Raw genomic sequence first — 14,303 nt, 5'->3', positions numbered from 1 at the left:
GGCATGTTCTATACACCAAAACTGCTTCATTAAGCTAAAGTTGTTCAGGTGACTATAGTGTCCCTTTAATGACAGATCTAGTGTGGTCTCTGATTCTTTGTTTAAAGGGGCATATAGTAATTTTATACAAATTCTGTCCTTTGCATTTGACAATCAGTAAACAGAAATCATACCGAGAAAAAAAAACAAAAAAAAAACAAGGTTCCTCTTTATCCACTTCATTTAATTCCCTGGTTTTGCCTTGGCTGAGTTGGCTTCGATTTAATTTACTAAATCTTTAATATAAATTTAAGAGAAAACAGAGCATCTCATGAAAACCACTTGTTAATACAAGTTTAAACATGTTTTTACTTGATTATATAAATACCATATAAGCAACAGTCCCCCTTTTAATATTTTCAATTAGGATTTTTCATTACATTTAGGGATGACCTGATAGAGCATCATGGGAGATGTAGTCCACAGCCTTAGTAGTGATTGAGGTCTTCTGCTCTAATCCTTTTGTATCCTTGAGTGTCATTTAATTATTAAACTGTGCAACTTATTACTGTAGCTTACTTTCACTCTGTTTTAGGAACTTGAAAAGAACGGGCAAAAATCACTAGATTTAGATAAATTCAAATGGATTATGAAGAAAAGTACAGGATTACGAGGCATTGTGAGTATTTGTCAAATGTAGTCCTTCTCTGACCTTTTTAGTGTATACAATGGATAATTTTGGTATGTTTATAAACTTTCTCTAAAGACCCCTTTGAAATATATATATATATTAGGCTGGTAGGTTTTGGTACTTGAGATACACAGAATGGCAATGTACTGTTTCACCTAACTTAGAATACTCACTTACACTTGATGGTTTATTTAATGCCAGTATTTACTGTGGTTATTATCTTCTTACAGGCTGGAGATATGGTTTCAAAAAGATATGGAAGGGCTGCGCCAAATAAGGGTAGATAGTCCAGTAAAGTATTGCTAGGGTGCCAATAGATGGTCTAGGATACTTGATAGAGTTCCTCTGTGGATGCGTCTAGTGTAGACCGTTCCGTATATGTAAATACAAGAGAGGTAGAGGCGACTAATGGTATAGTATGAAAGTTCAGGGTGTGATAGGTAACAAAATGTAGAGAACTCACATTCAAGAGAGCTATGGCCAGCTCTGGTGTGGATTGCGTACAGCGGTATAATCCCCGCTTATGGGATATGTAGGGAGGGGGTCTCCGTCAACACCGTCTGGTAGTCCAGAACTCGGAAAAGAAAGACAGAAAGCGACAATAGTGCTCTCAATTTTGATGTGGTTCAGTGTGCAGATAAGAAGAGGTAAAAAAACTCACATTTGAGGGAGCTATGGCCAGCTCTGGTGTGGATAGCGTACAGCGGTATAATCCCCGCTTATAGGATTTGTAGCGGCGATACGTCCGTCAGCACCGTCTGGTGATCCAAGGCTCCAATATAGAAAAATAAAAAGCAGCAATAGTGCTCTCAATTGTGATAGGTTAAGAGAGTAGTAGAGGAAATAAAATAATACTCACAAAGATAGAGCAGAGGTACTGCTCTATGGATAGGCGCTGGTGGTATGATCCCCACCTAGGATTTCTTGGAGTACTGGAACTTTAAAATTGCCAGTGGAAGTAAAAGTAACCAGGAAAGGTTAAAATGCCAGGAATAGGTAAAAAAAAGTTTAAAGTGCATAGAGAGTGCAATAAAAAGAGGATTGGTACAATAAAGTAGCCAAAAAACTTTTATTGATCTAAAATACACAATAAAATACAGAATTAATAACCATAAACGCGTTTCACCATAAGTGGCTTCTTCAGAATGGGATAAAAACAGAGATATGGTTTACTCAAATATTACTAAACTTTGTTTAATGACTCCCATATAACATTAAACCCAGGGTACCCATAGATAAATGTACATTAATGGCTGGAATACTAAGGTCTAAGCTGGGCTGTTCTTTCTTCATCCAGTTGTAGAGGGGTGGGATACAGAAATCTAGTCAAGATGTATGCTGTCATTTTATTTTATGTTTCTTTGTGTAGGGTATGTGACACCATCAGTCCAACACAATGAGGGACACTCTCTTATCAGTCCAGTGATAAGGGCTTCAACCCACAAAACCTTGAGTAAGGAATTTGGGTTCCTGCTTCTAGATCTGTGAGCACCTTATATATTTCTTTACTCTGCCCCACTCTCTACTACCAATTGCAAACGCCTAAGTGGGTGCTACAACTAATGTCCATGACCTTGAGAGGCAATATATATATTCTAATAATTTGCAAAAAATCTGTCCATGTTCTGGACTCCATGAGCCCAGGTGATCCCAAGAGCCTGTTTAGTTTTTTGCAAAAAAAAAAAAAATCATTATATTGTATGCAACATAACACAGAAGAAAAGTAGATAATCACAGAGTAAGATTGAATAACACCTATGGTATCTTCAATAACCCAAAATGCAAAGACATTGTAGAAAATGAGACAGTAAGGAGACGAATAGACAAATGAGGAGAGAAGAAATGAGGAGTATAAAGACAGAAATAACGAGGAGAGAAGAGAAGAGGTGAAAAAGGAGAAAAGAGGAGAAACAAAATAAGAGATGGGAAAGTCCAATCTGCCCCATGAGGTATACCCATCCTATAGCTGGATGTGAACCTCCAGAATCCAATTTCTGGACTGATCCCATTTGTATCTTGCTTTGGAAAAATAGAATTAAATGTGTGGTCCAACTTTAAAAGAGGTTGACTCTCAAATCTGCAACTTAAACTTGAACTAAAGACTCGGGGGAATTTTGGCAGGAAGAGTCCAAGCATAAGAACTCAGTTAAAGCTTCTGATAAGCTGTGAAATGGAACAAGCAATAAAGGGAAGGGGTGACTACATTTATCAAAACTGTAAGAGTCTCCCAATGTCCCTGCCACTTATAATTTTTGGTAACACGGACAGATATATTAAAAGATTGCCTCAGTGTTCTACATTATTTATGCTCCAACAATATCTGGGTGTCTTGAGCCCTATGTCCAGGTTGCAGCATTACAAGTACAAAACCCCATTCTATGTAGATACGTGTACGTTTTGTTTACAAAATAGTTAGACATTTGTTAAAGCAAATACACCGAAAAAGTTAAATGAAAATTTTACCAAGTTATGTTTTTTGTTTTTTCTTATCGATACTTTCCCCTTGTTTTTGTGCAGTAAACAATCTCATTGCATTTCAGAGTGATGAACTGATTGAAAAATTCTTTATGAAAATAGATTTTACAGCAAAGGGTAAAATTCAGTGGGTAAGTTACTTTAGATGAATAAATGATTTACAGAAATATTTGCAGAGTTACAAAGTTTTTTTTTTTTTTTGTTTGTTTTTTTACAAGACTTTGATATGGTCTGGTAAGAGAAAACAAACAAATTTTTGTCTCACTTGATTCCATGTTTTACATCTCAAAAAACAAAAATATTTTTTCCAAGTCAGAAACTCTCACTAATCATTAGTACAGGCAGCCTCTCTATATGTGATTTTGCTAGCCATTTCAGTGCTTTAGAGGAGAGCAGAAATGCAGTGCCCTCTGCTGTAGCACTGAAACAGAGCACAACAGTATGTAAATGGGTAAACAAAATGCGTTGGATTGTCCAGAATCTTCATATTAGTAGATGGTCTGTTCTCTGAAGAAAATGAGGCAGAATCTCACATTGGAGCAATGTAATAGAGTGGTAACACTGTAAAAATGGTCTGGGGGTTCCCATGCGTTTCACCACAAAAAGTTCCACTCCCCGACAGAGAGGATCAGTCAGGCTTCAATCTTCTATTTCTAGGTTGAAAGGTCTTGGTACTTTTGCTTTGACCTAAAGGAGCCAAGTGATTTTCTTTTGTTATTTTTTTTTTTTTATCACATCAGACCTATATTTATTTTTATTCAGAAAATTAGAATTTCAAGGGATTCATTTGATATGAACATATGGCATTCATGCGTTTTAAATGAGGCCATTTGTTCACTTGCTTGACTGCTCCCCATTCATATTTTTTCAGAATGAGAGATAGCCAGTGGATCAGTACCCATCTTTACTACTTATCATGGATAACTTATCATGGATAGCTACCACCTAGTATGGAGGTTGTATGTATCCCATCACTCCTCCTGCTAGGCAGAAGCTTCTGGGACATAAGATCTCCCTCAATGAAATCAACAAGAAATATTCAGACATGTTCTGGCTCCACAAAAAAAAAATATATTTTAAAGAAGGAACCTCCATAGAAACGGCCTTTTTCTCCACTGTCGTTGCTAGTGACTGCTGAGGGATTGGCAAGGCTTGGCCAGTCCATACTTTGTCTTAGAATATATTTGACTGGTTTGGAATTTCAATGAAATTCCAGCGTAGTCAATGTGAGTATGTCATAAAGAAACACAACATAATGTCTTTTCACAATATGTATTCCTTGTTAAACATTTAATCCTTCATTTGTATATATACACACCATTTTTCCACGAAAATAATCCCTAGCCTATTTTCAGGGGATGCTTGTAATATAAGCCTTAACCCAAAAATATGCCCTAGTTGCTGGTTGCAAGTTTGCTAATCTATGTTCCGGGAATTTCCACGAACATAGATTCGCAGGATTACATGTGCTAGTGAACTGGTCTATGTTCGGGGGAATTCCCTCAAACATAGACCTGCTTTCTAGCACATGCTTGCTACTGTTTTTCTCCGAAATAAGACATCCCTCAAAAATAACTTTCATCAGGATCCTGTATAATATATATATATATATATAATCAAACAATTCTGAACTCCCCAAATTCCAAATACACTGCCCTGCATGAATATATATCGGGCAGCATATTAGGAATTTGGGGAGTGCAGAATTTTTTGAATATTATATATATATATATATATATATATATATATATATATATATATATAGTTTTATATATTTTTATTTTATATTTATTGTATATGTATTTTTATTGTATATGTGTGACTCCTTAAGTCTGTTAGATGGGAGACAGCTGATTTTATTTTTTGATGATAGCAAACTCACAACAATATTGTTAACTTTATTATCTTATCTGTATTTGGGGGGGGGTTTGCTAGTTTTTTATATTTTGTGTGTATGAAGAATAATGCTTAGCATGTTTATAGCTTATATGTGTATACCAATATATTTAAAAAAAAAAAATAATAGCCATAGGGAGCATTAAAGGACCACTCTAGGCACCCAGACCACTTCAGCTTAATGAAGTGGTCTGGGTGCCAGGTACCTCTAGGATTAACCCTTTTTTTTTATAAACATAGCAGTTTCAGAGAAACTGCTATGTTTATAATGAGGGTTAATCCAGCCTCCAAATCCTCTAGTGGCTGTCTCATTGACAGCCGCTAGAGGCGCTTGCGTGCTTCTCACTGTGAAAATCACAGTGAGAGCACGCAAGCGTCCATAGGAAAGCATTGTAAATGCTTTCCTATGCGACCGGCTGAATGCGAGCGCGGCTCCTGCCGCGCATGCGCATTCAGCCGATGACGTCGCGATCAAGATGGAGAGGAGGAGGAAAGCTCCCCGCCCGGCGCTGGAAAAAGAGGTAAGTTTAACCCCTTCCTCTCTCCAGAGCCCGGCGGGAGGGGGTCCCTGAGGGTGGGGGCACCCTCAGGGTACTCTAGTGCCAGGAAAACGAGTATGTTTTCCTGGCACTAGAGTGGTCCTTTAACTAAAAATAAAAATGTATCTATTTTTTGCTGTGCATTTGACCATAAAACTAATTGCAATGTACCGGTAATTGCATTTGTGTTTTATTGTAATAAAATTGAAAATGTTAATACTGAATGTTTTTCCAAATTAATGTCTTTTTATTATCGGCTTATATGTTTTACGCTTATATTACAAAGCCATGTTTATTTTTAGGAAGAATTTTGCACATTTATGCAGCTGGACTATTCTGAACTGGAAAAATTAAGCTTGAGACGTAAAAAGATCAGTTTTATTTTGCCAGCTACTATCCAGGAGATAATTCACGGAGATCCCATTCTGCGTGTATTTCCCATGACCGACAACACCTTGATAATGGTCAGAGAAGATGGTCATATCTACTTTTGGTCCACACATCTTAAACTGAAGAGAGACAAGATGATATTTGTATGTACAATATTACATTATTTTAAATATTACTTTGCGTAAGAGATAATTGGCGTTTGTTGAAAAGCAAATAATAAACTCTGTGTTTACATTGACTCAAAAGGTAATGTAAAACTGGAACCTGAAAACATTATTATGGCAGCTGATACTTACTGTCAGTGCCCAAATAGAGTAAATATATAGTTAGAGGGACACTGTAGGCACCCATACCAGTTCAGCTCATTGAAGTGGTCTGGGTGCAATGTCCCATGTCCCTTAACTCTACAGGGGTAATTATTGCAGTTTCTGAGAAACAGCAATAATTACCTCGGAGGGTTAACTCCTCCTCTAGTGGCTGTCTACCAGACAGCCACTAGAGGGACTTCCAGATTCCAAATGGACCTTTGGTCCGTTATCTGACACTAGACATCCTCACGCTATGCATGAGGACCTCCAGCTTAATTTTTCCCCCATAGGAAAGCATGCCGTGCATGCGCATTAGGTCTCCACTGTCGACTGACTGACGTCGGCGGGGGAGGAGCACGGGTGGAGCTTGACCCAGTGCCGAGGGACATCCTTCAGCCATGTGGGAGGGGCACACTGTAGGATTCTACAGTGCCAGAAAACAATGGGTTTGTCTTCTTGGCACTAGAGAATCCCTTTAATGAGAGAAAATAGCCACAGATCACTAGTTCCTGCCCATATAACCAGAGCATGGGTGTAGGAACCCACAAAAATCTGGGGGGGACAGCATTTTTTGCTCGCCGGGTATATTCTTATTCAGTAAACTGGGAGTTGTTTATAACGTTAAATTTTAAGAGAGTGTGTGTGTGTGTGTGTGTGTGTGTGTGTGTGTGTGTGTGAAAATTCTCACAACAAAAAAATATGCAAAAGGAACAGTTCTTTATTTATCAGGTCACAGAAATTAACCAAACGTTTGGCATATATTTCAGTTATTCCACTTAAAACTAGTGGTAATAATACTTTAAGTAATGCACTATTGCCTGATTTTAACAAAACAAAAGATCTTGTATAAATACAATTAAATACTATAACTATATAAATAGAAATAATATTCTCAAAAGATCTTGTATAAATACAATTAAATACTATAACTATATAAATAGACCCAATATTCTCAAAAGATACTGTATAAATACAATTAAATACTATAACTATATAAATAGACCCAATATTCTCAAAAGATACTGTATAAATACAATTAAATACTATAACTATATAAATAGAAACAATTTTCTAACTGCAGACAGGGTGAGAACCTCCAAGCACCACAACCACTGCAGCGTACTTCAGCTAACTAGGTGCAAGGTAGCTGTTCCTGTAAATATGTGCCTGCCACTGCCAGCTCACACATTAAAGAACACAAGTTTTTAAAATCCAAAAACTTTTTTGCGGCGATCACAACACATTGCAAATTCCTTTGCTATGGCTTCAATGTCTAGTTTATCCATTATATCTCTATGGATGTTGCATATAGCAACATGGTTCAAACGTTTCTGGGTCATTGTGGACCTTAACCAGGTTTTTAATCTACGCAGTGCACTAAAACTTCTCTCAGCTTCACAGGAAGAAGCAGGAATAGTTATTAGGATTCTGACAATTTTTTCTACTTGAGAGAAAAAGCATCTTTCTCTGGCAGGCATCTTTCGCAAAATGTCTACAACCTCAGAGACTGAAGTGTACTTGTAAACACTTGATAAGGTGGTTATCTTGGCAGAGAGAAGATGATATTCAATCTCTGGATACTGGGGAAGAACATCACTAGCTTGTCCTGTTAACAGATAATTTTCCAGTTTTTCATATACAAGTAAGCCTTCTTGGTCAAAGCGCTGCATTAACTGTGTCAATATAATATCCATTATTTGGAAATATTGAGGACAATAGTATTCCTTCACAGTCTTTGCATGAAATTGTTCAGTTGGCCCATGTTGAAGACGTTTAGGAATGTTAGGTTGTCTTGGTACAGTAACCTCTTTTAGCTGGTATTTTTCCACTAAATTAATAGTGGTAGCAAGAACTCTTTCAAAGGACGTGTCACATCGTAACTTTTGTATAGCATCATGGGTCCGTTGTACACTTGCTAAAAGTCCTGATATAGTTTGTTCTCTGCCTTGCAAGGCTACATTCAGGCATTCTAAGATCTCCATGACGCTAAGAGAGATTTGAAGACCTAGTAGAGTTTTCCCTTGCCTAAACTGTTGTAGTAGGCCACGTGCACGTGGATTTATATCTCCACTACTTCTGGTATTTGCAATTTCTTCAAGTGTTTCCAAAATCAGCTGGTAATTATCCAGAACTTTTTTCACAGGCTTCACTCTAACAGTCCAGCGTGTTGGGCACAATGGTTTAATATGCAAGACTTTAATAGGCCCTTCAGCTTCACGATGCACAATTTCTGAAAATGTGTTTCTACATTTCATAGATTGCCCAAAGAGTTTGCCAAGATCTTGCACACACATAAGTGCATCTTCCATTATTGGACATTGATGTGCTGCGGCCTGAATAACTAAATTTGTGCAATGTGCACCGCAATGGACATAAATGGCAAGTGGTTGTTCTTGCTTGATTAATGCCTGGGCACCATGATATTTACCAGCCATATTTGAAGCTCCATCATATGTTTGCCCTCGCAACATTGACATACAAAGCCCATTACGGCATAAAGCATCCTTGACAATCTGTGCGATTGCAGATCCACTTGTTTCATCAACTTGATATAGGCCTATGAAGTCCTCATGTGGGTACAAGTCTTCATCAACATAGCGGATACAGAAACTTTCTTGTTCTTGACCAGATATATCTTGTGTGCCATCAACAATAATTGCAAAGGCATTATTCCCAATCTGTTTCCGAATAAGGCGTAATACGGTGTGAGACAATAACTTCAAAATCTCATTTTGAATGTCGGGACTCATGTATTCTGCTTTGTGTGATATCCAATTTTTTAGATAAGACACATCATCTGCTCGTGCAAGCAGAAACTGTTTAAAATTGCCATCATTGTCTTCATGGCCACGAAGAGGGAGACCTTGTTTTGCCAACAGGGCTATTGTTTGTACTATCTTGATGAGACACAGCCATGCATCATTCTGTTGCTGTTGAATTTGTAGTGAAAGCTGAGTATTAATGGGTTGCGAATCTTTATGATGCAATAGTTGCTTCATGGAATATGTATGAGCAGAACAACTCTGATGTTTTTTAAACTTTTCAATAGCTTTTTTCCAATTTTTAAAGCCTACACACACAAATGCTGGCTCAGTGTTCTTTTCGAATTGAGTCAGATTCAGGACAGCTGCTTTAGCACAGTAGAAACATAGTACCCCTTCAAGAGTAAAACTATAGTGCAGCCATGGAAAGCTTTGGAACCAGCACTCTTGAAAATGTAGAACACGCTTCTTTGCCTTTTGCGTTACAATGGTCTGAGCTGGAATTGTTTTGTAGTCTGGTTGATTTGGTACCACTGCCGCTCGTAATGTTTTCTCATCATCAGCTGGAAGATAAATGCATTTTCCTTTCGTGTAGGTTTTAGATTTACTATGAACATCTTCTACAGTTTTGATTGCAGGACCACACGCATGGTCTTCCTCACCATCACTACTTGAGTCACTCATGAGGCCAACTGCTTCTAAAGACACTGTCTCAGCATATTCCTTTTCTGGCTCAACAAAATGATGCCTGACTGGTGATTTAGTGATCTCTTTTTGTTGACATGCTTCTGAGCTTGATGAGGATGTATTTGCTTTACTAGGCTTTGTAAAAAACTTGCGGATATCCATTCTGACTTTCTTCACTCAAACTGACTTTTAAGCATAAACTAAGGTTCTAGAAAAGACAAATTATAAAGAAGAATGATAATACTGAATGATAACAAAAGATTTAAGAATAACATTAACTTTTTAGTTTCTCTACAATAATTTGTTTATTATATCTAGCCCATTTTCTGACATAGCATCTTTAACCTAGTGCGTGTTCCAGAATTACTGCTAGTTGCCCCCCCGGCAGCCGGCATACGTGACTTAGGCAGTCTGGAACTGTTCTAGGCATAAAATACATCTGTCATCTTAGCACACAGCGCACTGGTGACAGATGTAATGACATTCTCCCTTGCAGGTAGCGCTCCCAGTGCTGCCTGAATAGGAAAGCCTAGCTTTCCACTCCCTCCCTCCCACCTCACTTATGCAGATCCGTATCTCAAGCCAATAAATCAAACTATTAAAGGACCACTCCAGGCACCCAGACCACTTCAGCTTAATGAAGTGGTCTGGGTGCCAGGTCCAGCTAGGGTTAACCCATTTAGAGAAACTGCTATGTTTAGAAATGGGTTAATCCAGCCCTCAAAGCCTCTAGTGGCTGTCTCTTTAACAGCCGCTAGAGGCGCCTGCGTGATTCTCACTGTGAAAATCACAGTGAGAGCACGCAAGCGTCCATAGGAAAGCATTGATAATGCTTTCCTATGAGACCGGCTGAATGCGCGTGCAGCTCTTGCCGCGCGTGCGCATTCAGCCGAATGGGAGGAGAGGAGGAGAAGAGCTCCCCGCCCGGCGCTGGAATAAAAGGTAAGTGTTTCCTCTCCCCAGAGCCAGGCGGGAGGGGGACCCTGAGGGTGGGGGCACCCTCAGGGCACTATAGTGCCAGGAAAACGAGTATGTTTTCCTGGCACTATAGTGGTCCTTTAAAGCAATCCAGAGAGGGTAATCTGAAGAGCACTATCCAGCAGTAAAAATCAACCCACATAGCATTAGTAAAAATCAACAAATCAAGCAATGCTGAAATGTTAGTTGATTTTTACTGATGCTCTGATAGCATCAGTAAAAATTAACCGACATATAGCATTAATAAAAACTAACCGACATATAGCATTAGTAGAAATAAACCGACATATAGCATTAGTAAAAATACACCCACATGGCACCAGTAAAAATTAACCGGTATAGAAGCAGTAAAAATAAACCGACATATAGCATTAGTAAAAATAAACCCACATGGCATCAGTAAAAATTAACCGGTATAGCAGCAGTAAAAACAAACCCACATGGCATCAGTAAAAATTAACCGGTATAGCAGCAGTAAAAATAAACTGGTATAGCAGCAGTAAAAATAAACCCACATGGCATCAGTAAAAATAAACTCACATGGCATCAGTAAAAATTAACCGGTATAGCAGCAGTAAAAATAAACTGGTATAGCAGCAGTAAAAATTAACCGGTATAGCAGCAGTAAAAATAAACTGGTATAGCAGCAGTAAAAATAAACCCACATGGCATCAGTAAAAATTAACCGGTATAGCAGCAGTAAAAATAAACCGACATATAGCAGCAGTAAAAATAAACCCACATGGCATCAGTAAAAATAAACCCACATGTCATCAGTAAAAATTAACCGGTATAGCAGCAGTAAAAATTAACCGGTATAGCAGCAGTAAAAATTAACCGGTATAGCAGCAGTAAAAATAAACCCACATGGCATCAGTAAAAATTAACCGGTATAGCAGCAGTAAAAATTAACCGGTATAGCAGCAGTAAAAATAAACCCACATGGCATCAGTAAAATTTAACCGGTATAGCAGCAGTAAAAATAAACTGGTATAGCAGCAGTAAAAATAAACCCACATGGCATCAGTAAAAATAAACCCACATGGCATCAGTAAAAATAAACCCACATGGCAGCAGTAAAAATAAACCCACATGGCAGCAGTAAAAATTAACCGGTATAGCAGCAGTAAAAATAAACTGGTATAGCAGCAGTAAAAATAAACCGACATGGCATCAGTAAAATTTAACCGGTATAGCAGCAGTAAAAATAAACTGGTATAGCAGCAGTAAAAATAAACCCACATGGCATCAGTAAAATTTAACCGGTATAGCAGCAGTAAAAATAAACTGGTATAGCAGCAGTAAAAATAAACCCACATGGCATCAGTAAAAATAAACCCACATGGCATCAGTAAAAATAAACCCACATGGCAGCAGTAAAAATAAACCCACATGGCAGCAGTAAAAATTAACCGGTATAGCAGCAGTAAAAATAAACTGGTATAGCAGCAGTAAAAATAAACCCACATGGCATCAGTAAAAATTAACCGGTATAGCAGCAGTAAAAATAAACCCACATGGCATCAGTAAAAATAAACCCACATGGCAGCAGTAAAAATAAACCCACATGTCATCAGTAAAAATTAACCGGTATAGCAGCAGTAAAAATTAACCGGTATAGCAGCAGTAAAAATTAACCGGTATAGCAGCAGTAAAAATTAACCGGCATATAGCAGCAGTAAAAATAAACCCACATGGCAGCAGTAAAAATTAACCGGTATAGCAGCAGTAAAAATTAACCGGTATAGCAGCAGTAAAAATTAACCGGTATAGCAGCAGTAAAAATTAACCGGTATAGCAGCAGTAAAAATAAACTGGTATAGCAGCAGTAAAAATAAACCCACATGGCATCAGTAAAAATAAACCCACATGGCAGCAGTAAAAATAAACCCACATGGCAGCAGTAAAAATAAACCCACATGGCAGCAGTAAAAATAAACTGGTATAGCAGCAGTAAAAATAAACCCACATGGCATCAGTAAAAATAAACCCACATGGCATCAGTAAAAATAAACCCACATGGCAGCAGTAAAAATAAACCCACATGGCATCAGTAAAAATAAACCCACATGGCATCAGTAAAAATAAACCCACATGGCAGCAGTAAAAATTAACCGGTATAGCAGCAGTAAAAATAAACTGGTATAGCAGCAGTAAAAATAAACCCACATGGCATCAGTAAAAATTAACCGGTATAGCAGCAGTAAAAATAAACCCACATGGCATCAGTAAAAATTAACCGGTATAGCAGCAGTAAAAATAAACCCACATGGCAGCAGTAAAAATAAACCCACATGTCATCAGTAAAAATTAACCGGTATAGCAGCAGTAAAAATTAACCGGTATAGCAGCAGTAAAAATTAACCGGTATAGCAGCAGTAAAAATTAACCGGCATATAGCAGCAGTAAAAATAAACCCACATGGCAGCAGTAAAAATTAACCGGTATAGCAGCAGTAAAAATTAACCGGTATAGCAGCAGTAAAAATTAACCGGTATAGCAGCAGTAAAAATAAACTGGTATAGCAGCAGTAAAAATAAACCCACATGGCATCAGTAAAAATAAACCCACATGGCAGCAGTAAAAATAAACCCACATGGCAGCAGTAAAAATTAACCGGTATAGCAGCAGTAAAAATTAACCGGTATAGCATTACTAAAAAAACAAAGTATGGGCTAAACTGCATTGTGTTTTACAGTCACAGGGGAGAAAAATGCTATATAATATAATGTTTTTTTTTATATATTGTTAGAATAGGGGCCACTAGTCTTGAGAAGCAACAGGAATTACCATGCTACATAAAACAGTATATTATTGCTAATGCTACACAAAACACAATTATTGCTAATATTTACACATTACTAATTAACACAATTATTGCTAATATTTACACATTACTAATTAACACAATTATTGCTAATATTTACACATTATTTATTTAACACAATTATTGCTAATATTTACACATTATTTAATTAACACAATTATTGCTAATATTTACACATTACTAATTAACACAATTATTGCTAATATTTACACATTACTAATTAACACAATTATTGCTAATATTTACACATTATTTAATTAACACAATTATTGCTAATATTTACACATTATTTAATTAACACAATTATTGCTAATATTTACACATTACTAATTAACACAATTATTGCTAATATTTACACATTACTAATTAACACAATTATTGCTAATATTTACACATTACTAATTAACACAATTATTGCTAATATTTACACATTACTAATTAACACAATTATTGCTAATATTTACACATTACTAATTAACACAATTATTGCTAATATTTACACATTATTTAATTAACACAATTATTGCTAATATTTACACATTACTAATTAACACAATTATTGCTAATATTTACACATTACTAATTAACACAATTATTGCTAATATTTACACATTACTAATTAACACAATTATTGCTAATATTTACACATTACTAATTAACACAATTATTGCTAATATTTACACATTACTAATTAACACAATTATTGCTAATATTTACACATTACTAATTAACACAATTATTGCTAATATTTACACATTACTAATTAACACA

General features: G+C 36.8%; 1 protein-coding gene across 1 annotated transcript in view; it reads left to right on the top strand.

Annotated features, from left to right (window-relative positions):
• LOC134571281 (WD repeat-containing protein 49-like) overlaps positions 1–14,303 on the top strand; it is a 132,044-nt gene that overhangs the window by 33,207 nt on the left and 84,534 nt on the right. Inside the window, exons 4-6 of the mRNA XM_063429455.1 lie at positions 575–658; positions 3,211–3,276; positions 5,883–6,113. Coding sequence (XP_063285525.1) covers positions 575–658; positions 3,211–3,276; positions 5,883–6,113 — 381 coding nt within the window. The remainder of the gene's footprint in view (positions 1–574; positions 659–3,210; positions 3,277–5,882; positions 6,114–14,303) is intronic.

This window comes from Pelobates fuscus, chromosome 1 (assembly GCF_036172605.1).
Source record: "Pelobates fuscus isolate aPelFus1 chromosome 1, aPelFus1.pri, whole genome shotgun sequence".
NCBI lineage: Eukaryota > Metazoa > Chordata > Amphibia > Anura > Pelobatidae > Pelobates > Pelobates fuscus.
The sequence above is the reverse complement of the archived record's forward strand: the minus strand, read 5'-3'. Positions and strand labels throughout refer to the sequence as shown.